The following is a 27,074-nucleotide window of genomic DNA, read 5'->3' as shown; positions in this document are numbered from 1 at the left end:
GTGCAGTTTCTCATTTTAAATTTTCTTAAGATAGATCTGAAAGGGCAGGTGCCTATACTAGCAAAGCTTTCCCCTTTCTGAAGTCTATACTATACTGCTATTCTAACTCCTTGTACCTAGGAAAAAAGTGCATGTAAACAATTCAACTTCTATGTTATACTATTAATCATTCCCTTATTTTCCAATTGCATATGACTTAATTGGTGTTTTAGAAACCCGTGTTTGAACAGAATATGCTGTACTCAGAAATATTCCAGGGTTGTTTTATAGTCTCCAGAGTAGTGAGCAGAGCCTGAAGGCCATAAAAGTCTCCTAAAATGGCTAAGGAATTCTTTACATACTTAGCAGACACCCATTCCACATAGCTAGCAGCAACAGCTATGTTTCTTTGTGGAGTCTGGAAATCCAGAAAACTGTACTCCCAACTTAAAAACTATGTTGATAAGTTTCTATGTGCAGACACTTCATAGCTTTTAACTGTGTCTGTTGAAGCCTTTCCATAATCTCATGGTGACTCCTGTTCTGGAGTTCTCTTTGGGGGATGGATGGGGGAGCCTTAACTAAAACACTTTTTCCACTCTGACTCAGTATTTTTCCACTTCCTGCCCTTCCCCTAGGCCCATGAAAAAACAGGAGTCATCTGTGCAGCATGTCATTTATTGACCCTTACCTGATGCCATTCTATGGGGAAAAACGGAACACCAAGGAGCCAGTCCTGTTTTGGCCTCTTTCTTATATTACTGCAGTAAGTCAGTAAAGCCTTGATTGTTAATTTCAGTTTGGCTCATTTTCCTAACTGACCACCTCAACTCCTGTCAGCTCAACACTAGGGTGATGAAATTCTGATTTTATTTTCTTCTAGCAAAATATAAATACCACTGAAAAATTAAATGGAATTAGTGTAGTACCTTTGGTTATCTTGCACTGGCAGACCTATTTGATCACTTCCCAGCAACAGAATTTTATAACCAACTTGTTTGTAATATTAACTCAAACAAGAAGCTTTCCCATGTTAAATTAATTTGATATTTGAAGACTGGTTAGTTGAAAGATAACTACAGACTAAAGAAAAAAATTAATTTTCTCTAGTTATAAAAGGGAAAGAGGGACGTCCCTGGTGGCGCCATGGTAAAGAATCCGCCCGCCAATACAGGGGACACAGGTTCAAGCCCTGGTCCGGAAAGATCCCACATGCTGCGGAGCAACTAAGCCTGTACGCCACAACTACTGAGCCTGCGCTCTAGAGCCCGGATGCCACAACTCCTGAAGCCCACGCGCCTAGCCTAGAGCCTGTGCTCCGCAACAAGAGAAGCCAGTGCAATGAGAAGCCCGCGCACCGCAACGAAGAGTAGCTCCTGCTCGCCGCAGCTAGAAAAAGCCTGTGCACAGCAACGAAGACCCAATGCAGCCATAAATAAATAAATAAATTTCTAAAAATAAGGGTGGGGGGAGAGACTTTCCTCTCCTTTTCTTGTAGCATTTCCTTTGGAAAACCTGTAGTTATAAATCCTAAGAAGTATGTAGATCTTGTTAAAATTTACGTAAGCCTCCTGCCAATTTTATACCTAGCAATGTCTTTCTTGGGAACCTTAGAACCATCTCTTCAAAGGTGGACATCAGGGAAGAGGGTGCCTTGTCTCCTTTTCCCTGTTGGAGCTTAGCCTATGCTCCTGGCTCTAACTTGTAACTTCCTCCTTGTCATGAAGATACAATACGTTTCATTTTTCCTTTGGCTAAAGACAATTCCATGTATGTAATGGACTGCATATCTGCCTGGCTATATTAAAGGGTGAGATTTCTTTCGGTCTTTGAAATCTCTTTAGCAGATTGCCTCTAATGCACACTGCAGTCTGGCTGGATATTTATTCCAACTGTTATATAAAACTGTTTCTTTTTTTTCCTACATATGTGGAGAGGATTCACTGGGTTGACAGGAGATTTTATTTTAATTTTTTGAATAAGTCATACTTTTATTTTTCAGAAGCGAAAAGGACAAGTGGCAACTTGCCTTTGGAAAATACATTAATATCAGAGTAATAAGCTATCTATCTCATAGAGACAGTAGCCTAAGAAAGACTGTATTATCATATAAATCTCAAAGTTCTATTAAATAAATCGCAGAATAATATGTTTTTAACTGATACAACAAAACAAAAACATCAGCAACAAAAAATTAAACAGAATCCATAATGTGGTATGTGAAGACGGAAAAAGGAAAATCTGGAAATCTACACACAGAGAGCTCTCTATTAAAATCAAGGAGGCCCAAATCTGTTTCTTTTAAACAATATTCATGGATATAACTGCATTTTTCTAAATGTCTCATTGGTAATACTCAGTCTCGTAAGTCTGGTTCCATAATAATCTATAATGTAACTATTTCCATCTGAAGGTCCAACAATCTGCATTGAAATAAGAATGAAATCAATTAGGTTCCCAATTCCACAAAATCCTACAGTGTAAAACTTTAACAAACACATTTCGGTAATATATGGACTTGAGAAAACCAATTTCGTTTCCAGTAAAATGTGTTTCATTGCCACCAAAATCCTTACAAGTTATGTTGGGTGCTGGAAAACATGGAACATGAGCGGTGTAGTTTGTACAGTTAACTCGTTCTTGTGTAGCATCATTTATTTTTGGATCTTGATAAATATACTGTCCCACTTTGAGGTCCTCGCACTTAAGTGACTCCTTGCTGCCGCCGGCGGCAGCTCCCCAAGGTCCTATGGTTACTGACACAGCCCACAGGACAGCCAGGAGCCGAGCAGCAGCAGTCTTGGAAGCAACCAGCCCGGAGGGCCAAGCGGCCGCCATGCTGGGGACCAGCGCATCCCCCTGGAGATTTTTATTTTTGATTATTTCCCTAACATCACAGTAGTTCTTTGAAAAAAATATTCTACCTCTGCCCCAGCAGAAAATAAAAATTTGAAAATTTTTTACATTGAAAAAGTTTTTTTCATTGGGTGTTCTGTTTGGTTTTAGTTATCAGTGTGGTGGTTAAGAGTGTGAGCTTGAGAGTCCAAATGCTTGGGTATGGACCTGATTTCTTTCCAAGTTCTTCCACATACCACCTCCTGTGCAATATGGGCAAGTTATCTAACATTCCTAATTCTGTTTCACATCTAGATACTACAAAAGTTCCAAACTTAAAAACAAATTAATGACAGATTTTTTTAAATTCCAAATGTAAATTTCTAAAAAAAAACACAAATCCTTTATTCAAAATGCAAATCATTTCTTCAAAATTCAACAGGAATACATAGCAGGGATTGGTTCTGAATCACAATTTTAAAGTCTAATAGTGAAGTCACTCTAAAAACCAGTTCCCAAATGAATAACAAAAAACATATACACAATCAAATCTCATTATTCATGGTAGTTATACTCTATAAAGTCACCATGTACACTGAATTAGTGAAGACTGAACCACTGCTGCTAGCGGAAATACAGGATCAGGTTCCTGCATGCCTCTGGTCACATTTTCCTCAACTGATCAATATATATAACCTTGTTTTATGTGTGTTAATGTTTATAAAGACATCTTTTTAAATACTGTTGTTTCATTAACATTGGACTCATGGCTAACAGCACTATAACTCATGCCTAAATGAAGTTTCTCTAACACATGTATATTCTCTGCAAGGTACATCACAGCCTTCTTGTGTGTAGAACACTACACAGCACTTCAGTACCATGCTTGGGACCATCTTGGAGAAATCACCAACAAAAAGCAAAAAATGAAAAAATAAAAGTGGCATATGACAGCAAAAAGAATGACTGTTTACATTATGAAAGCTGAAACAAAAGGGCAGAGCATCACGTTGTTCCGCAGCTGAAAATGTGTATACTGGGCACATCCATGAATGATTGTGCAAGTGCCACCACTACTGATTTGGGGATTAAAAACAAATTTTAGCAGATAGGCAAATTCACAAATATGCAATCTGTGAATAATGAGGAAACGACTAGATATCTCTATGAATATATGTGCATGCCTTTGTGTGTGTGAGTATCTTCACTGATACATTTACATTGAAGTCCTAAGATTCCTTTGAAGGGGATCAGGATATGCCACTCCAAAATATGCCACTTTGAGGGATGGCCTAGTGCTTAGGATTCCGGGCTTCACTGCCGTGGCCCAGGTTCAATCCCTGGTTGGGGAACTAAGAGCCCACAATCCCCATGGTGTGGCCAAAAACAAAAACAAACAAAAAACCCAAAATATGCCACTTTGACATAAGAAATGTTTTAAGCTAAAGGAATTTGAGAAATGGCAGCAGCAGGAAGGACTCTGACCTCCCCCTTCTCCCCTGAAGCAGACCATAAGACCCTCATGCAACAGGTGCCCTCCCTGTACCCAGAGGAAAGGAGCATCTTTATCTCTGAAGACAAGGAATCTGAATTTCCCCCAGTTTATTACCCTTAGCTGATACCCTTTTGTACTATCACATTTTCCCACAACTTTCCACTCTTCATCAAACCTAGTAAATGCTCAAGCTTAACAATTTCTTCAAGTCTTCATTTCTTCTCAGGTCAGGTAAAACTTACATTAAATAAATTTACATACTTTTCTCATGTTAATCTGTCTTTGTCAGTTTAATTTTCAGGCCCAGCCAGAGACCCTAAGAAGGCTGAGAAGTTTTCCTCCCTTACACCTTCTCTGACTTTTTATCTCCCTTACATCCTCCTTTTCCCAGCTGCTCCTTGACCAATTTTCCTATCTCAGCTAATGCCCCAACAACTACCTAGTTATTCAGGACTAAAACTTAGTCTTGATTAGTGGATTTTTGGATTTTTTGACTCTTGATTTTTCTCCCCCCGTCAGCTGCCTATATCCCCAATCCATCACCAAGTCCTATCAGTTCTATCTCCACTACTGCCACCTTTGACCATGTCACTACCACTTCTTGTCCAAACTCATACAATAGCAACTCTCACACTATTTCACCTTTAGTACTTATACTATATCTAAATTGTCATTTATTTTTTCATTGCCCTTCCCCCTTCACATAACCTTCATGAGAGCAAGAACCTTTTCTACTTGATTTACCACTGTAATTTCAGTATGCAGAATGCCAAGCATATAGGAAGAGGTACTACAGGTACCTAAAATATCAAGCAATCGTAGGAAGGGAAAAAATATTAATTGAATGAATGAAGGCAACCTTTCCAAACCTTTCAATTCTCTTTTCTTTTTTAGTTTTCCTTCCTTAATTTAACTTAATATGTAATTCCTGGATGGCCAGAATACTATACTTCCCTTTCACTGTGGCATGTGCTGCCATGAGGAGGAAACAGCTGTCACTGAAAATTGAATCAACATATGCTAATACAACTGATTTAATACACCTAATGCATATTTTAACTCATGTCATTTTTAAAATATTTCATCTCAGTGCTCACTGCACTACTTCAAGTCCCATTCCCTTGAATCAAAGAGTACACATAGCTAATCTTCAGAAAATACTATCACTATTTGAAGACCAACTTTTTAAAACTCCTCTGAGTACATGCTTTTCAAAGTCATAAAAGAGAGGTGGTGGATATGAATGACACACTGCATTCATTCTGGGACCTTTAGTTGTTTTTTTTTTTTTGCCGTCGCAGACCTCTCACTGTTGTGGCCTCTCCCGTTGCGGAGCACAGGCTCCGGACGCGCAGGCTCAGCGGCCATTGCTCATGGGCCTAGCCGCTCCACGGCATGTGGGATCTTCCCACACCGGGGCACGACGGAAGGCAGGCAGACGCTCAATCACTGCACCACCAGGGAAGCCCCAACCTTTAGTTTTAAAATACAATGAGGGAGAAGGCGGAAGATGGCGGAAGAGTAAGACGCGGAGATCACCTTCCTCCCCACAGATACACCAGAAATACATCTACACGTGGAACAACTCCTACAGAACACCTACTGAAGGCTGGCAGAAGACCTCAGACCTCCCAAAAGGCAAGAAACTCCCCACGTACCTGGGTAGGGCAAAAGAAAAAACAGAGACAAAAGAATAGGGACGGCACCTGCACCAGTGGGAGGGAGCTGTGAAGGAGGAAAAGTTTCCACACACTAGGAAGCCCCTTCGCGGGCGGAGACTGCGGGAGGCGGAGGGGGGAGCTTCGAAGCTGCGGAGGAGTGCACAGCAACGGGTGCGGAGGGCAAAGCGGGGAGATTCCCGCACAGAGGATCGGTGCCGACCGGCACTCACCAGCCCGAGAGGCTTGTCTGCTCACCCGCCGGGGTGGGCGGGGCTGCGAGCTGAGGCCGGAGCGCAGGGAGAGGACTGGGGTTGGCGGCTTGAACATAGCCTGAAGGGGTTAGTGCACCACAGCTAGCCGGGAGGGAGTCCAGGGAAAAGCCTGCACCTGCCGAAGAGGCAGGAGACTTTTCCTTCCCTCTTTGTTTCCTGGGGCGTGAGGAGAGGGGTTTAAGAACGTTGCTTAAAGGAACTCCAGAGACGGGCGCGAGCCGCGGCTAAAAGCGCGAACCCCAGAGACGGGCGCGAGCCGCGGCTGAAAGCGCGGAATCCAGAGACGCGCGCGAGCCGCGGCTGAAAGCGCGGAATCCAGAGACGGGCGCGAGCCGCGGCTGAAAGCGCGGAATCCAGAGACGGGCGCAAGCCGCGGCTAAAAGCGCAGACCCCAGAGGCGGGCGGGAGACGTTAAGGCTGCTGCTGCCGCCACCGAGGGGCCTGTGTGCGAGCACAGGTCACTCTCCACACCCCTCTTCCGCGGAGCCTGTGCAGCCCGCCACTGCCAGGTTCCCGGGATCCAGGGACAACTTCCCCGGGAGAGCGCACAGCGCGCCTCAGGCTGGTGCAAAGTCACGCCGGCCTTTGCCACCGCAGGCCCGCCCCGCACTCTGTGCCCCTCCGTCCCCGCCGGCCTGAGTGCGCCAGAGCCCCCAATCAGCGGCTCTTTTAACCCCATCCTGTCTGGGCAAAAAACAGACGCCCTCCAGCGATCTACACGCAGTGGCAGGGCCAAATCCAAAGCTTAGCCCTGGGAGCTGTGAGAACAAAGAAGAGAAAGGGAAATCTCTCCCAGCAGCCTCAGAAGCAACGGATTAAAGCTCCACAATCAACTTGATATACCCTGCATCTGTGGAATACCTGAATAGACAACCAATCATCCCAAATTAAGGAAGTGGACTTTAGGAGCAAGATCTACGATTTTTTCCCCTTTCCTCTTTTTGTGAATGTGTATGTGTATGCTTCTGTGTGAGATCTTGTCTGTATAGTCTTGCTTCCACCATTTGTCCTAGGGTTCTATCCGTCCATGTTTTTTTTTAAATTTTTTTTCTTAATAATTAATTTTAATAACGTTATTATACTTTACCTTCATTCTTTCTTTCTTTCTTTCTTTCTTTCTTTCTTTCTTTCTTTCTTTCCGTCCTTCCTTCCCTCCTTTAGACAACAAATCATCCCAAATTGAGGAGGTGGTCTCTGACAGCAAGATTTAGGATTTTTCCCCATTTACCTCTTTTAGTGAGGGTGTATGTGTATGCTTCTATGTAAGATTTTGTCTGTATAGCTTTGCTTCCAACATTTGTCCTAAGGTTCTTTCCGTCCCTTTTTTTTTTTCTAAATAAGAAGTTTTTAATTCAATAACTTTATTATACTTTATTTTATTTTTACTGTATCTTCTTTCTTTCTGTCTTTTTTCCTTCTTTCCCTCCTTCCTTCCTTCCTCCCTCCCTCCCTCCTTTCTTTCCTTCTTGCCTTCTTTCCTTCTTTGCTTCTTTCTTTCTTTCTTCCTTCCTTCCTACCCTCCTTTCCTTCTTTCTTTCCTCATACTTCTACTAATTCAGTCTACTTTTTCTCCCTTTTATCCTGAGCCGTGTGGATGAAAAGCTTTTGGTGCTCCAGCCAGGAGGCAGGGCTCTGCCTCTGAGTAGGAGAGCCAACTTCAGGACACTGATCAACAAGAGACCTCCCAGCTCCACATAATATCAAACGGCGAAAATCTCCCAGAGACCTCCATCTTAACACCAGCACCCAGCTTCACTCAACGACCAGCAAGCCACAGTGCTGGAAAACCTATGCCAAACAACTAGCAAAACAGGAACACAACCCCACCCATTAGCAGAGAGGCTGCCTAAAATCATAATAAGGCCACAGACACCCCCAAACACACCACCAGACGTGAACCTGCTCACTAGAGAGACAAGATCCAGCCTCATCCACCACAACACAGGCACTAGTTCCCTCCACCAGGAAGCCTACACAACCCACTGAACCAACCTTAGCCACTGGAGACAGACATCAAAAACAGGAGGAACTATGAACCTGCAGCCTGCAAAAAGGAGACCCCAAACACAGTAAGATAAGCAAAATGAGAAGACAGAAAAACACACAGCAGATAAAGGAGCAAGATAAAAATGCACCAGACCTAACAAATGAAGAGGAAATAGGCAGTCTACCTGAAAGAGAATTCAGAATAATGATAGTAAGGTTGATCCGAAATCTTGGAGATAGAATGGACAATAGATTGGACAAAATGCAAGAATCAGTTAACAAGGACCTAGAAGAACTAAAGAGGAAACAAGCAACGATGAACAACACAATAAATGAAATTAAAAGTACTCTAGATGGGATCAATAGCAGAATAACTGAGGCAGAAGAACGGATAAGTGACCTGGAAGATAAAATAGTGGAAATAACTACTGCAGAGCAGAATAAAGAAAAAAGAATGAAAAGAACTGAGGACAGTCTCAGAGACCTCTGGGACAACATTAAACGCACCAACATTCGAATTATAGGGGTTCCAGAAGAAGAAGAGAAAAAGAAAGGGACTGAGAAAATATTTGAAGAGATTATAGTTGAAAACTTCCCTAATATGGGAAAGGAAAGAGTTAATCAAGTCCAGGAAGCACAGAGAGTCCCATACAGGATAAATCCAAGGAGAAATACGCCAAGACACATATTAATCAAACTGTCAAAAATTAAATACAAAGAAAGCATATTAAAAGCAGCAAGGGAAAAACAACAAATAACACACAAGGGAATCGCCATAAGGTTAACAGCTGATCTCTCAGCAGAAACCCTACAAGCCAGAAGGGAGTGGCAGGACATACTGAAAGTGATGAAGGAGAAAAACATGCAGCCAAGACTACTCTACCCAGCAAGGATCTCATTCAGATTTGATGGTGAAATTAAAACCTTTACAGACAAGCAAAAGCTGAGAGGGTTCAGCACCACCAAACCAGCTTTACAACAAATGCTAAAGGATCTTCTCTAGGCAAGAAACACAAGAGAAGGAAAAGACCTATAATAACGAACCCAAAACAATTAAGAAAATGGGAATAGGAACATACATATCGATAATTACCTTAAATGTAAATGGATTAAATGCTCCCACCAAAAGACACAGATTAGCTGAATGGATACAAAAACAAGACCCTTATATATGCTGTCTACAAGAGACCCACTTCAGACCTAGAGACACATACAGACTGAAAGTAAGGGGATGGAAAAAGATATTCCATGCAAATGGAAGCCAAAAGAAAGCTGGAGTAGCAATTCTCATATCAGACAAAATAGACTTTAAAATAAGGACTATTAAAAGAGACAAAGAAGGACACTACATAATGATCAAGGGATCGATCCAAGAAGAAGATATAACAATTGTAAATATTTATGCACCCAACATAGGAGCACCTCAATACATAAGGCAAATACTAACAGCCATAAAAGGGGAAATCGACAGTAACACATTCATAGTAGGGGACTTAAACACCCCACTTTCACCCATGGACAGATCATCCAAAATGAAAATAAATAAGGAAACACAAGCTTTAAATGATACATTAAACAAGATGGACTTAATTGATATTTATAGGACACTCCATCCAAAAACAACAGAATACACATTTTTCTCAAGTGCTCATGGAACATTCTCCAGGATAGATCATATCTTGGGGCACAAATCAAGCCTTGGTAAATTTAAGAAAATTGAAATTGTATCAAGTATCTTTTCTGACCACAACGCCATGAGACTAGATATCAATTACAGGAAAAGATCTGTAAAAAATACAAACACATGGAGGCTAAACAATACACTACTTAATAATGAAGAGATCACTGAAGAAATCAAAGAGGAAATCAAAAAATACCTAGAAACAAATGACAATGGAGACACAACGACCCAAAACCTGTGGGATGCAGCAAAAGCAGTTCTAAGGGGGAAGTTTATAGCAATACAAGCCCACCTTAAGAAGCAGGAAACATCTCGAATAAACAACCTAACCTTGCACCTCAAGCAATTAGAGAAAGAAGAACAAAAAAACCCCAAAGCTAGCAGAAGGAAAGAAATCATAAAAATCAGATCAGAAATAAATGAAAAAGAAATGAAGGAAACAATAGCAAAGATCAATAAAACTAAAAGCTGGTTCTTTGAGAAGATAAACAAAATAGATAAACCACTAGCCAGACTCATCAAGAAAAAAAGGGAGAAGACTCAAATCAATAGAATTAGAAATGAAAAAGGAGAGGTAACAACTGACACTGCAGAGATAAAAGAGATCATGACAGATTACTACAAGCAACTCTATGCCAATAAAATGGACAATCTGGAAGAAATGGACAAATTCTTAGAAATGCACAACCTGCCAAGACTGAATCAGGAAGAAATAGAAAATATGAACAGACCAATCACAAGCACTGAAATTGAAACTGTGATTAAAAATCTTCCAACAAAGAAAAGCCCAGGCCCAGATGGCTTCACAGGCGAATTCTATCAAACATTTAGAGAAGAGCTAACACCTATCCTTCTCAAACTCTTCCAAAATATAGCAGAGGGAGGACCACTCCCAAACTCCTTCTACGAGGCCACCATCACCTTGATACCAAAACCAGACAAGGATGTCACAAAGAAAGAAAACTACAGGCCAATATCACTGATGAACATAGATGCAAAAATCCTCAACAAAATACTAGCAAACAGAATCCAACAGCACATTAAAAGGATCATACACCATGATCAAGTGGGGTTTATTCCAGGAATGCAAGGATTCTTCAATATACGCAAATCTATCAATGTGATAAACCATATTAACAAATTGAAGGAGAAAAACCATATGATCATCTCAATAGATGCAGAGAAAGCTTTTGACAAAATTCAACACCCATTTATGATAAAAACCCTGCAGAAAGTAGGCATAGAGGGAACTTTCCTCAACATAATAAAGGCCATATATGACAAGCCCACAGCAAACATCATCCTCAATGGTGAAAAACTGAAAGCATTTCCACTAAGATCAGGAACAAGACAAGGTTGCCCACTCTCACCACTATTATTCAACATTGTTTTGGAAGTTTTAGCCACAGCAATCAGAGAAGAAAAGGAAATAAAAGGAATCCAAATCAGAAAAGAAGAAGTAAAGCTGGCACTGTTTGCAGATGACATCATACTATACATAGAGAATCCTAAAGATGCTACCAGAAAACTACTAGAGCTAATCAATGAATTTGGTAAAGTGGCAGGATACAAAATTAATGCACAGAAATCTCTGGCATTCCTATATACTAATGATGAAAAATCTGAAAGTGAAATCAAGAAAACACTCCCATTTACCATTGCAACAAAAAGAATAAAATATCTAGGAATAAACCTACCTAAGGAGACAAAAGACCTGTATGCAGAAAATTATAAGACACTGATGAAAGAAATTAAAGATGATACAAATAGATGGAGAGATATACCATGTTCTTGGATTGGAAGAATCAACATTGTGAAAATGACTCTACTACCCAAAGCAATCTATAGATTCAATGCAACCCCTATCAAACTACCACTGGCATTTTTCACAGAACTAGAACAAAAAATTTCACAATTTGTATGGAAACACAAAAGACCCCGAATAGCCAAAGCAATCTTGAGAACGAAAGAAGGAACTGGAGGAATCAGGCTCCCTGACTTCAGACTATACTACAAAGCTACAGTTATCAAGACGGTATGGTACTGGCACAAAAACAGAAAGATAGATCAATGGAACAGGATAGAAAGCCCAGAGATAAACCCATGCACATATGGACACCTTATCTTTGATAAAGGTGGCAGTAATGTACAATGGAGAAAGGACAGCCTCTTCAATAAGTAGTGCTGGGAAAACTGGACAGGTACATGTAAAAGTATGAGATTAGATCACTCCCTAACACCGTACACAAAAATAAGCTCAAAATGGATTAAAGACCTAAATGTAAGGCCAGAAACTATCAAACTCTTAGAGGAAAACATAGGCAGAACACTCTATGACATAAATCACAGCAAGATCCTTTCTGACCCACCTCCTAGAGTAATGGAAATAAAAACAAAAATAAACAAATGGGACCTAATGAAACTTCAAAGCTTTTGCACAGCAAAGGAAACCATAAACAAGACCAAAAGACAACCCTCAGGATGGGAGAAAATATTTGCAAATGAAGCAACCGACAAAGGATTAATCTCCAAAATTTACAAGCAGCTCATGCAGCTCAATAACAAGAAAACAAACAACCCAATCCAAAAATGGGCAGAAGACCTAAATAGACATTTCTCCAAAGAAGATATACAGACTGCCAACAAACACATGAAAGAATGCTCAACATCATTAATCATTAGAGAAATGCAAATCAAAACTACACTGAGATATCATCTCACACCAGTCAGAATGGCCATCATCAAAAAATCTAGAAACAATAAATGCTGGAGAGGGTGTGGAGAAAAGGGAACACTCTTGCACTGCTGGTGGGAATGTGAATTGGTTCAGCCACTATGGAGAACAGTATGGAGGTTCCTTAAACAACTACAAATAGAACTACCATATGACCCAGCAATCCCACTACTGGGCATATACCCTGAGAAAACCAAAATTCAAAAAGAGTCATGTACCAAAATGTTCATTGCAGCTCTATTTACAATAGCCCGGAGATGGAAACAACCTAAGTGCCCGTCATCGGATGAATGGATAAAGAAGATGTGGCACATATATACAATGGAATATTACTCAGCCATAAAAAGAAACGAAATTGAGCTATTGGTAATGAGGTGGATAGACCTAGAGTCTGTCATACAGAGTGAAGTAAGTCAGAAAGAAAAAGACAAATACCATATGCTAACACATATATATGGAATTTAAGAAAAAAAATGTCATGAAGAACCTAGGGGTAAAGCAGGAATAAAGACGCAGACCTCCTAGAGAACGGACTTGAGGTTATGGGGAGGGGGAAGGGTGAGCTGTGACAGGGCGAGAGAGAGTCATGGGCATATACACACTAACAAACGTAGTAAGGTAGATAGCTAGTGGGAAGCAGCCGCATGGCACAGGGATATTGGCTCGGTGCTTTGTGACAGCCTGGAGGGGTGGGATAGGGAGGGTGGGAGGGAGGGAGACGCAACAGGGAAGACATATGGGAACATATGTTTATGTATGACTGATTTGCTTTGTTATAAAGCAGAAGCTAACACACCATTGTAAAGCAATTATACCCCAATAAAGATGTTAAAAAAAAAAAATACAATGAGGCTATATATTATTCATGTCATAACTATCACCAACAAAAATTTCGGCCTTGTCACCTCTAATTTCAATGATTCTCTTGCAATTCCTCCATGACTTTCAAAGACAACTTTCTAATTAAAATCTTTGCCTTTTATTATATCAGACAATTACCTTTTCCTTGTTCTTATTTAAGATGCATATACAGCCAAATGCAGAAGTTTTAAAGTAGAAACCTTTAAAACTGTGGAACCAGAAATACCCATTTTTAATGTCATTTCCCCCCATCAGCCTGGTAATTTTGAGCCACGGTCACTATGGAGTAAGCTGACAGATAATAAAAATAAATAATAAGATACAAAATCTTAATAAATTTTTAACTTTGGTAAAATATAATTACTTGATGCTTTTCTTAAGGGCTTTCTCCAGCTTCTTCACCTGTTGTTGATAAAGTCTTAATTCATGCTGTGTGGGCCTGTAGAAGATAAATCATGTTGAACGCACTTATTTTTATTTAATAAAACTATACCGTAAAGATATTTAATAATAAACAATAGTGTATACCCTGTTACTTGTCACAAATATGCTTAAAAATTCTTAAAATATTTCATGATTGCTGGGCTTCCCTGGTGGCACAGTGGTTAAGAATCCGCCTGCCACTGCAGGGGACATGGGTTCCAGCTCTGGTCCAGGAAGATCCCACATGCCACGGAGCAACTAAGCCCGTGCACCACAACTACTGAGTCTGTGCTCTAGAGCCCGCAAGCCACAACTATTGAGCCCGCGTGCCACAACTACTTAAGTCCACATGCAGCAACTAAGACCCAACACAACCAAAATAAATTAATTAGTTAATTAAAAAAAAATTTCATGATTGCTAATGAGGTATTTATTGGCCATTGGGTTTCTTCTTCTGTGTATTCCCTGTTCAAAACTTTCTACCCATTTTTATTGTTATTAATCTATTACTTGTTTTTATAGTAAATTATCTCAAATGTACGGACAAGAATAGAGAATAGTAAGACAAATAGTACTGTGTCCACCCCTCAAGCTTTATCAAAGTGGAACAGTAATTTGTTTCAAATATTTTAACTAAAACATTATACATGTACTTAAAACTCCATGTGTGACCCTGATTACTGTCATTGCTCTCCTTCCCATACCACAGGTGACCCCTATCTGAAATTCATTCTTCATTCTTCCCATGCATGTTTTATAAATTTTTACCTCATATTCAAATAACCATAAATTTACACATCATTATGTGGCAGGCTTTTAAACTTTATAGAAATGGTTTTTACTGTAGGTATCAGTCTCCTCTCCATTAAAGTATAAGATTTACAAGAACAAGGTATTTGTTTTGCTTATTATATATTATCCCAGAACTTAAGGCCATGTCTAACTTACAATAGGTATTCAACAAATATTTGTTGAATAAAAAAGTCTCAGCAGTGTGCATTCCTTATTACTCTCTGTTAACAGGTAGAGTGCCATCCTTTTGTGGTTGTATGATGTACATAAATAAACCTTTCTGTTGTATGCCAGTTAAACTTTTTAATTCCCCCCCTTCCCACAACACAGGCATATGATGAGGTAATAAGACATTCTAAAGTAATTTGGAAAAAACAATTGAAATAAAAAATAAAGTTATTTGGGAAAGGGAAACCTGCTGGCATAAGACTGAATATATTCTGAGTTCCTACCCAGTTTTATCTTCTTCCTATTTTCTCACTTTCCTTGCCTATGTATGTATTTTTGCTCTTTCCATGATATGAGAGACAAATGACTAAAATAAGTATGAGTATGAGGTCCCCAACATTAGTTTTAGAGTAAAGGGGACAGAATGATTTATTTAATATTCAAAATTCCAGTTTATGCTTAAATGGAAGTTAAATAAAAATGACAAGTTTCTCTCACCTGGTTTCCAAATCTTTTTGGAGATTCAGCTTTTCAATTAAAAGTGCATCTATCTTAGATTTCGATTCCTTGAGTTGATTCTGTAATGACTGCAACACATTTCATAAAAATATAGTTAACTTTCCTGGGAGATTATTTAGATTATCATTTTGCTTTATAAAAAAAGTATTTATCAGTCATATAGTCCCCATACCATTAGAAGGCCTTTATAAGTGGGTGAAGCACTCAGACTCCTGTAGTCTTCTTCTGACTGACTTTCATCTTCTTCATATTGCCTATGAAAAGATACATGCAGTATATTTATGAAAAAAAAATCTAGCTAACAAAAATCAAATCAACACAATAAGCGTTTGATAACCTAAACATGAACTAAAATTTAAGCTAAATTTCCTACTTATTCTCACAGAAAATGGTATTAGAACATACTACTTACTACCTAGTGCTATAGTGTATATTTGTTCACTAATGCCTTAATTGGAAGGTAAGATCCATGAAGACCAGAACTTTGTCTTGTTCACCATTGTATCTCACTGCCCAGAAGAATATGGGGCATAAGAGGTGGTGAAAAAACACTTCTTGAATGAATAAACAAAGCATATTGTTTTTCCCTTCTAGTACTTTTAGGTCACAAAAATATCTATATCAAAAAATGCAGGGACTTCCCTGGTGGCACAGTGGTTGAGAATCTGCCTGCCAATGCAGGGGACACGGGTTTGAGCTCTGACCTGGGAAGATCCCACATGCTGCAGAGCAACTAAGCCTGTGTGCCACAACTATTGAGCCTGCGCTCTAGAGCCCACAAGCCAAAACTACTGAGCCCACGAGCCACAACTACTGAGCCCGCGTGCCACAACTACTGAAGCCTGTGCACCTAGAGCCCAAGCTCTACAACAAGAGAAGCCACCGCAATGAGAAGCCCACGCACCGCAATGAAGACTAGCCCCTGCTTGCCGCAACTAGAGAAAGCCCGCGTGCAGCAACTAAGACCCAGCAACGAAGACCCAATGCAGCCAAAAATAAATAAATTTATTTTTTAAAAAAATGCAGAGTATAAGTGGACAAGGCCACAGACTTAGTGTCCCTGATTCAAGTCTTGACATCACCATTAACCAGTTGTGTTATTTGGGTAGGTCAGTCTCTCAAAATTTGTTTTCTCATCTATAAAATAGATAATTTTATCTATTAATTAATTTTATCTATTAATTAATTGATTTTATCTATCAATTAATTAATAATCTGATAATTATCTGATAATTTCTGTCACATCTACCTCACAGAATTGGTGTTAAAAGTTAAAAAGATATCAAAGCATTCTGTGAGCTATAAAGTACTAGAAAATCAGTATTAATGTTTTTTAAAATCCTGATACACTTAACACAGGGCTGTCTGATACAGTAAACACTAGGTACACACGGGCAATGAGCACTTGAAATATAGCTAATGCAACTGAAGAGCTAGACTTTTGATTCTATTTCATTTTTTCTTTTTTAATAAATTTATTTATTTTTGGCTGTGTTGGGTCTTCGTTTCTGTGCGAGGGCTTTCTCTAGTTGCGGTGAGCGGGGGCCACTCTTCATCACGGCGCGCGGGCGTCTCACTGTCGTGGCCTCTCTTGTTGCGAAGCACAGGCTCCAGACACACAGGCTCAGTAGTTGTGGCTCACGGGCCCAGTCGTTCCGCGGCATGTGGGATCTTCCCAGACCAGGGCTCGAATCCGTGTCCCCTGAATTGGCAGGCAGATTCTCAACTACTGCGCCACCAGGGAAGCCCAATTCTATTTCATTTTAATTAAAATTTAAAAACTGAAGCAGTGTAAAATATTCTTCTGTTAAACACAACTTTATTGTTTAGGACTACATACCACTACCATGCATCATGTTAAGGTATTAATGTTGTGGCCTAGCTGTGCACTGGGTGCGTGGGTAGTTTGTAGTACTATATACAAACACACCACCAGTCTAGTCAGTATCAAAGGACTGATTCAGTTAGAATGTTTTTTTTCCATATACCAATATAACATTGTAAGGTGTTTGTTATGATACTATATTTATGGTGATGCCTATATAAATCATAATTGATAATTAATATAGTTATTATTTTAATTATAAGAACTAAACTTTTTTAGTTTAAAAAATAATTATGGGGCTTCCCTGGTGGCGCAGTGGTTGAGAGTCCGCCTGCCGATGCAGGGGACACGGGTTCTTGCCCCGATCCGGGAAGATCCCACATGCCGCGGAGCGGCTGGGCCCGTGAGCCATGGCCGCTGAGCCTGCGCGTCTGGAGCCTGTGCTCCGCAACGGGAGAGGCCACAACAGTGAGAGACCCGCGTACCGCAAAAAAAAAAAAAATAAAAAAATAATTATGGACAGATTTTTAACAGAATCAAGTGGAGATGATAACATCTGAGAGTACAATAATTGGAACAGTAAAGAAAAGAGACTGAAAGAACGTATGCCACAAATTTCCTAATGAATGCTACTATAATTTGCTATAAAGAACTCTTACAATTCAACAATAAAAGACAAAAAAGTCAATTTAAAAATGGGCAAAGGATGTGAGTAGGCATTTCTCCAAAACAGACATGCAAATGGACAATAAGCCTATAAAAAGACACTCATCATTAGTCCTTAGGGGAACACAAATCAAAACCACAATGAGATATCCCTTTAGGATATTCACAAAGTTGTGTCACCATCTCGACAATCAATTTTAGAACATGTTCATCACCCCACTGAGAAATACCATACCCATTATCAATCACTCCCCATATCTCCTCTCTGCCCTGAGTCCCTACTCCACTACAATCCAATTCCTAGGCAACCACTCATCTACTTTCTGTCTTTATGGACTTGCAGATTCTGGACATTCCATGTAAATGGAATTGTATATTTTGTGATGTTGTGTTGCAGCAGAGTAGGGTCTCAGGGCGGGGAGTGATTGCCAATGGGGTTTCTCAATGGGGTGATGAACATGTTCTAAAATTGACTGTGGAGATGATGACACACTCTGTGAATATCCTAAAAATCATTGAATTGTATGCTTTAAAATGGTGAATTTTATGGCATGTGAATTATATCTCAATAAAGCTGTTATTTTAAAAAGTTGTTATATAAAAAATCTTTTAGGATAATAAAGTAGATGACGATAGGACGCATTTTCAGCAAATACATAATGAACATATTAAGAAGTTTCCTTTCAACAGTCAAAAAAGAATTAAAGTCACCGAAACCAAAATTAACCATACAACAAAAACTTTTAAAATAATTTTTTAGCAAAATCTGAGCTTATAATTTTGGCCACCTATAAAACATTTTGAAGTGTTGCACAAAAACAGAAACTGTCCTTACATGAAATAAATTATTTGTTATGGAAATTTTGTTGGAAAATTATGAGAAAACAGAAGTTATTTTTATAAAAAAGTGAAAGATCTTCAATTAAGCCCATGAACAACTGCCTGGAGAATACAAGACCTTTCTTATAACATCAAAGATGAACTGATTTAATTTTAAAAACTGCAAATACGTTTCTTTATCTTTAGATGAATCATATCTCAATTAACACTTTGGGAATGTTCTGTCTCAGAGGACTTCCAGATTTACCAAGAAATGTTGACAATTTGAGGTCTTAAAATAAAAATATCACACTTATGGTGTGTCTTTGAATTTTACATATCTATCAAAGAAGAATTTCAGCTAGATATGAAAAAATCATTTTTTTCCACAATGGAAGGTGCTCTAGCTTTGTAACGTCAAAAATCCAGATTTACTGGAATGTTCAAAAGACTGATGTTTCTCATTGCTTTGTTATACTGTATAATACATATTAGAAATGTGCTCAGTTTTCTGAAGCAGACTATGACAGTGTCATGAATATAGTTGTTAAAATTATACAGCACCTTTGTAAATACTATACCAGTTTGCAGAACCACTGAAACAAAATGACTTTAACAATCTTGTGTTTTTTGCCAATGCTTATTGGTTGAGCCATGGAAGGGTTACAAAGACTAACTGTACTGTTAACCTGGATATTAAATAAAATATATTAAAATGTATTTCATTGGTTTCTTTTTACTTTTCAACTTGGCTACATGAAAATGCGAAATTATATATGTGGCTTGCATTACATTTCTATTCGAGACAGCTGTACTAATATACCCCTCAGACCTTCTTCTAAAACACATGCTAGCCTTGAACAAATGACCATTTTAGGAAAGATGACTAAAATAAGGAAGACTGAGTAGCCTCTATATAACAAGTACTAAAATAGATGTTTTATACAAACTATTTCACATTTAACAGGTGAGGAGTTTGAGTAGTTAGTTAACTTGCTCAAAGTCACGCAAATAGTTAGTAGTAGTAGTGAGATTCAAATTGAAATCTCTCTGGTTCCAAAGCCTATGCACTCACATCATTCCCTATATATACTCTAAAATACCTGCCACTATGGCTATACTTGTTCTCAAGAGCAACCTAATATATGAATATAGTAGAGGAGACCAATTTTAAATGTATGCAGACCTAAAGGGAAATGAGTTTCAGTAAAGAATCCTCACTTTCTTTTCCTGTAGTTCTTTATTTAGCATTGACAGATTTTGTGGTTTTCTTGAAGTAAAAACATAATTCTAAGCATCCACAAACTCTCATTTGGACATGGGATCCCCACAGCCAAATTCCTCCCACCCTTTCTCCAATGGCCTCCAGAAGCCTCAGGAGGGGCCCAGTGTTGAAGATCGTGCTCCTTAGGGGTAGAGAGAAAGAGCAAAACTAGAGAAATCCTGTGTTTTATTCTCTTCCCTAATCCAAACCATGTTCAGTCAGAGGTTAATCTCAAATCCACCTGCCTCCATTTCCCAAGACCAATTTAAAAATTTCTATCTAAAAAGAAGGACGGAATTAGACAAGGGGACTTCACTTTACTAATTCATTATAGAACTATTTTCCTTGGGGTAACTTTCCAAATGTCTCTGACATCTCAGAAGAAATTCAATCTGAGGCCTGTAGGTTTTATTCCTACGTTACTTTCCTTGGCTCTTTAATCTATCTACCAAGCCAGGGAAATACTAATAGAAAAAGCCAGCAATATATTCCATGTAATCTACAGTGATATATTAATCTATATTACCATATAGTGATATAGTAATCTACAGTGATATATATTTCTGGGTAAAGAAAAGTAGGTAGGGGCGTCCCTGGTGGTGCAGTGGTTAAGAATCCACCTGCCAATACAGGGGACAGGGGTTTGAGCCCTGGTCCGGGAAGATCCCACATGCTGCAGAGCAGCTAAGCCCGTGAGCCACAACTATTGAGCCTGCGCTCTAGAGCCCGCAAGCCACAACTACTGAAGCCCACACGCCTAGAGCCTGTGCTCCGCAACAAGAGAAGCCACCACAATGAGAAGTCTGCACACTGCAACGAAGAGTCGCCTCTGCTCGCCACAACTAGAGAAAGCCCACGTGCAGCAATGAAGACCCAATGCAGCCAAAAATAAATTCAATAAATTTTTTTTTAAAAAGTAGGTAAAGTAACAACATAGCTGAGAGCCTATCGTTTTAAAATTTACTTTTCCTCTATTTCAGAGGTTACACCATGTTTGCAGTCTTCTAAGATTTCCAACTGCTTAACACTTGTATTCAAATAATCTGCTGCCTTGATTGCAGCTTCCTTTGCTTTTCCTGAGTTTTCTCATGTATGGAGGCAGAAAGGAATACCAGTCCATAGTATTCAGAAACTGCCTTTCATGAGCTCTCTGGAGGCCTTCTCAAGCCTGCGCCCTAAAATGAGGGTCCAGATGGTGTGCCATAGGTGTGCTGTGCAAAGGGATTACAAAGGTGCCAAGATATTCATCTCTCTCAGCCCTCAGGACAACTGGACAGACCCCAGTGTGGTACACAAACATCACTTTCTGTGTTTCATGATGAGAAAAACTTTGGACAACACTGCCTTTAAAAAGTGGGTGTTTGGGCTTCCCTGGTGTCGCAGTGGTTGAGAGTCCGCCTGCCGATGCAGGGGACACGGGTTCGTCCCCTGGTCTGGGAAGATCCCACATGCCGCAGAGCAGCTGGGCCCGTGAGCCATGGCCGCTGAGCCTGTGCTCCGCAACAGGAGAGGCCACAACAGTGAGAGGCCCACGTACCGGAAAAAAAAAAAAAAAAAAGTGAGTGTTAAACAGAGGGCTTCTACCTCTGCAAGAGGCCCATGTCCCATCTGTCTTCCTCCTTTGGTCTTGCTCCCCTAGCTCTAAAGGTGTATACGTCCTCCTCCTGTGCTTCCTGTTTATCCCACTTAGGCCTCCAAATCACAGCCCATCTTCCTTCATTTTCCCTTCTCTTTCGCCTTCTGTTTTTAGTAATATAATACTTGTCAGTTAATTCTACACCCTCCTTTTAGAGTACTCCTGCTTCTTCAGGTGATACTAATATCCTATTTGCAGATCTCAAAATCCACCTTGAAGTTCCTACAATCTATCAAGTTAGTATTTACTCTTAGAAAAAAGACTGATAAACTTTGTTCAGTCAATGAACTATGAAAAACTCTCCTCAGGGCAGACTCTTCATTACTGCAAAGTATAAGTGACTTCTAATTTTCCACCTGTGAGAACATTATGTATAATGCAGCCCCTATTTTCTTCCTATATCCTTCTCCCTTAATGAGACATTCAGTCCAAGTATCTGACCTGAGCGTAGTTTGCACCGGCCAAAGTATTATATTTCACTTCAGCTAGACCAATGATGATAGGATTGCTAAGCAAAAAAGTAATTCCTTTCCTCCAAGGTCCTCATTCCTCAATCCCAGATTTTCACTACAAATTCATGACAACCAGATTCAACACCACCCCCCACCAATGGCCTCAATCCTTTTATTATTTTTAGTCAGAGAATGCCAGTTTGCACAACTTCAGAGGCAACCTCTCACACCACATTCTACACAAGACATTTCAATGATGGCTATACTAAATCTTCTCTACTCTTACTACAAATCCCAAATGTTCTCTCTTCATCATCTAGATTGGTGGTCAGCAAACTGTTGCCTGTGGGCTACATCTAGCAGGCTTTTTTAAATTAATGTTTTATGGAACACAGCCATGCCAATTCATTTACTTATTGTCTATGGCTCATTTCATGCTACAACAGCAGAGTTGAGCAGTGGTGAGAGACTATACAGACTAAAATGCCTAAATACATACAGTCTGGCCCTTTACAGAAAAAAAGTCAACCAAGTCCTGAATCCAGATTACAATTTATTAAAGATATAGAGCAAAGGTTTCAAATAATATTCAGCCTGGACTGTATAATATGTTGTAGAGCACTGAGTTTTAGTTGCAAACATTAAAAGTCTGATTTCATTTATAAACCTAACATTCTAACTTTTCAAAAAAGCAGATTTAGCTACAGTGGGCTCACATTCCTCACAGAGTGTACAGTTTAACTGCCCCCTTGAGACTGATGGTACACAGCTCTCCAATTTGCCACAGTTCCCACCTAACCTGCTTTACTCATTTTCATTATTTTCCTGATTCTGCAAGCTTAACAGTCTACAACCTCTCAAATGAAATTATTCATTTGCCTTCTCTTTACTCTTACATACTATGACTGTTCATTTTAGGCTAGGCTATGGTACCCTGCTACTTGGTCAAACACCAGTTTAGATATGGCCATAAGGTATTCTTTAGATGTGATATTTAAATCAAGAGACTTTGAATAAAACAGATTACCCTTCATAATGTGGGTGGGCCTTGTGCAATTAGTTAAAGACCTTAAGAGCAGAGACTGAAATCTTCAAGAAGGGAGGTATTCTGCCTTCAGGTTGCCTTCACCCTCAACACTGCAACATCAACTCTTCCCTGGGTCTCTGGCCTGCATGCCAGCCTCACAGATTTCAGACTTGCCAGCTTCACAATCGCATGAACCAACTCCTTTAAAATAAATATCTCTCTGCATATAAATGTACATTCTATTGGTTCTGTTTCTCTCTAGAACCCCACCTAATACACATACCTACAACCTCATCACCAGCTTTTCTGTATCAAAGGAAAAAGCGCCTTCCTTCTTTCCAAGGCAAATGATGTCTTTTTGTTCATTTATAGCTCACTCTTGGTCCTGTATGAAGCCCAGCCAAACTGGCTTATAGTACCATAAAAAAGTCTACTCTCTTACATCTATGAACTTTTGCTCAAAGCATACAAGCAGTGGGGTTTTTTTGCCTTTCTGCTTTCCCAAATTTTACTTATTCTTCAACCTCAAGCACAACCCCCATCTGCTTTGTAATGGCTTTCCTGGTTACTCCATCTAAAACAAATTTGCTCCTGTTATCGACTCCTGTATTACTTACTGTCTGTACAGTTTTTAGTAATTACTCTATTGTGACATTATGCCTTAGTGTCTTTTAAGTCTCATATAATTTTTAACTATTAATGTGTTTACATTTAATTTCCCTTACTAGATTGCAAACTCCTGGAAGCTAAGAATTGTGTTCAAAACGTTGTCCTAGGGACTTCCCTGGTGGTCCAGTGGTAAAGAATCCAATCAGCCTTCCAATGCAGGGGACGCAGGTTCGATCCCTAGTGGGGGAACTAAGATCCCACATGCCGCAGGGCAGCTAAGTCTGCGTGCCTCAACTAGAGAGCCCATGTACTCTGAAGCCCACGCGATACAACTGAAGAGAGAAAAAAACCCAGCACGCCACAACTAAAGAGAAGCCCACGCACCTCAATGAAGAGCCTGTGTGCCGCAAAAAAAAAAAAAAAATCCCGTATGCTGCAAGGAAGCAGGATGCAGCCAAGATAAACAAACAAACAAAACCTTGTCCTGTCTCTAGAATCTATCTAACACCATGCCTACCATCTAAAAGACACAGTTTTGAAAATCAGAAGGTCCCTGAAGTTAATTGGTGTAATACTACTTTCTGAATAGAACAAAGCAAGGAGTTGCTCTATCATTAGTTGTTCTCTTCTCATCTTCCCTTCCTTCCTTTTTCACTTCTTTCTTCCCTTCTTCCCTCCATCCCGCTCTTTTTTAAGAGTCCCCAAGGTGCTAGAAGGAATCAGCAACCAGCACAGCTCTGCCATCAGTCCTACTGAGTTTCTGGAGTCAGTACTCTTGGGGCAAGAATACTAGACAATGTACGCTTAATGAAAGCAGATATGCTTAATGAAAGCAGAGAACTTATCTGCTTTATTCTAGTTTATCTATTTTATCTGTTCAGTAACAAAAACAGAACTTGGCAGAAAGTAGGTGCTCAAATATTTGTTAAAAGAACTGTTCCATTTATAAACAATGAAACAGAATAGCCACTGTTTTAATGACTATATTAAAGCACTTTAGATTATTTGGGCTTAGATATCTTTCAGCTATTTTGGGTTAGTCAAAGACCATTATTTTTAAACTTTACCATTATTTCTTTAATCAGAGGTGACAACTGTGTTTTACTCTATATACTTGATTTTTCACTATGACATTTAATCTTTATCTTATATAAATCTGCATACTAATTAGGCTGTACTTTGGCAGGCAGCTAATCCAACCCTACACACTTTGTGGATATACTCAGTAACTATCTAGTGGTTAGATGACATCAGTAGAACAAATTATAATACTTCAACAAAAGAAAAATACTATTTCTTCTGTGACCGATACTTTGGTGATTATTAAATATACATATTTTAATATAAATGCAACAATATACTTTAACATAAGTGGTAAAGTACAGTCTTGAAAATCTTTATAAAAAAAGGTCAAAAAAAAAAAAAAAGAAATTTGTAGTTAAACATATTAGGTAAATTACACATATATCAGGTAGATTTCCAAAGTATATTTGTTTCAAAAGCCCATAGAAACTTTTGTTGTAATTCATGACTCGATAATAACTTTAAAAATTGTAATACAGGACTAGTCGTACCTTTGTTTATGAAATTTTCTAATTTTAGATTCATAGTAATCAATTAGGCAAAGCAACCTAGAAAACAGATAAGTTGAATTATTTTCAAAATGTGGTATTGGAACATTTACTATTCTCTCTATACAATTTCAAATTACAGTGATAAACATACATCTGCAAATTTATAAAAAATTTAAGTGATTTTTGCCAAAAGCAAGTATCACACTATGCCATATATTTTAATTTTAATGTATATATTTTTAAATAACCACAGACATTAAATCTCAACATATTAAACGCATATTGTCCAAACAGTTCTACCTCTAGCAATCACTCCCACAGAAATATGTGCCTAAGGCTGTAACTCAAGATGAACAAAGTTGCTTGATGCACCATTATTTATGAGTGAAAACTCAGATACAATCTAAATATTTGTCAACAAGGGAAAAGTTAAATAAATAATGGCACATCCATATTATAGAAAATGAAGAGGCATGAGAAGAGACAATGTAAATTTCTACATCCTAATGCGAACTGATAAGGTTTAAAAATGTTGCATAGCAGAATGTATAATATTACTCTATTTTTTTAGGAAAATAGTTATAAATGAATCTGTATATGTATTGAAAATGAACTCTATGGGTTCTTAGCTGAGGGATAATACCACAGCTAGGGGACAGTGTTGGTTGTCACACTGAATAGTTGGGGAGGGGGCGACGATGCTTAAAAGTTCATCAATGAACATGATGAATGCTCATCATGCCCTACACAGTGAAGAATGGTCCCACCCAAAAGCCAACAGCACTATTGCTGTGAAACACTAGGAAGGACAAAAACCAAACCGTTAAAAGTGGTTATCTCTGGGATGTGGAAATTAGGAGGGGTAAGCAGGTCTATAACATTTTACTTTACATACTTTTATATTGTTTGAATTTCTAAAAGCACATATTGCTTTTGTAATTCAAAAAATCCTCAAAGAAAAATAAAATAACACTATACTTTCACATATTATTCTTTTTAAAGCAAGAATGTATAGTATTTCACTCCTATCTTGGGAAACTTTTTTTTTCAGAGCTAATTCAACCAACTGTGCTTTTAATATCATAACTTTCCGGATTATCCTTCCTCTTCAACTTTCCCCATCCCAACACGTACCAGCTTTCATATTATCCTGCAAATGTGCTTTAATTTCCTTTATATACTTCACAAGCCCTCTCACTCCTTCCTTCCCCCATGCTACCATTCCATTTCTACCTTTTTCCTTCATAGCAAACTTCATTCATCCTGAATGACTGTTACCTCTACCTTCAATAAACTTTTAAAGAGGACTTACCAGGAATTCTGAGCAAATAAGACAGTGGGAAGGCAAACACAAACCAATGAGGTGGCATGTAACACTTCTTACCACCCTCTCCTTCTTCAAACACTCTTGTTCCTTGGTTAGCCTGACACCCAAACGTAACTCCTCTTCTGTCTCTTCTTTCTCTCTCTAAATTTTAAAGTTCTCTGGAGTTCAGCCTTTCTAACTGTAGGCCTGATATCTCTCTGTGGCTGACATAAAGTACCTAATGTTCGTAAATGAACCCATTATCCTCCTTCCCCATTCCCCAAACCTAGCTTGAAATCTGGCTATCTTTGACTGCTCTCCTTCTTTCAACATCTACAGTCAGTCAGTCTAGACAATTCCTGTCCATCTCTGCAGTATCTCTCTCCTTTCTTTTTTCTTTATAGACCTCTGTTATCTACCAACTAGACTATTAAAACCGATCACTAATTTTGTCTGTCTCTGGGTTTAATTTCTTTGCTCATAAATCCTG

The 27,074-nt window shown here is 39.0% G+C and overlaps 1 protein-coding gene and 1 pseudogene across 5 annotated transcripts in view; both read right to left on the bottom strand.

Annotated features, from left to right (window-relative positions):
* CEP70 (centrosomal protein 70) overlaps positions 1-27,074 on the bottom strand; it is an 87,754-nt gene that overhangs the window by 25,726 nt on the left and 34,954 nt on the right. For 3 of the 5 annotated variants that reach the window (XM_060149754.1, XM_060149757.1, XM_060149758.1), the window contains 4 exons: positions 25,279-25,335; positions 15,579-15,660; positions 15,386-15,474; positions 13,869-13,943 (listed from right to left, as the gene is read on the bottom strand). In XM_060149754.1, the coding sequence (XP_060005737.1) occupies positions 13,869-13,943; positions 15,386-15,474; positions 15,579-15,660; positions 25,279-25,335 (303 nt within the window). The remainder of the gene's footprint in view (positions 1-13,868; positions 13,944-15,385; positions 15,475-15,578; positions 15,661-25,278; positions 25,336-27,074) is intronic. The other 2 variants (XM_060149756.1, XM_060149755.1) reach the window with 2 other exon arrangements.
* Positions 2,267-2,832, bottom strand: LOC132520425 (TM2 domain-containing protein 1-like; annotated as a pseudogene).

The sequence above is a fragment of the Lagenorhynchus albirostris genome, chromosome 5, assembly GCF_949774975.1.
Source record: "Lagenorhynchus albirostris chromosome 5, mLagAlb1.1, whole genome shotgun sequence".
NCBI classification, from domain to species: Eukaryota; Metazoa; Chordata; class Mammalia; order Artiodactyla; family Delphinidae; genus Lagenorhynchus; species Lagenorhynchus albirostris.
This window is presented reverse-complemented; position numbering and strand designations above follow the sequence as displayed.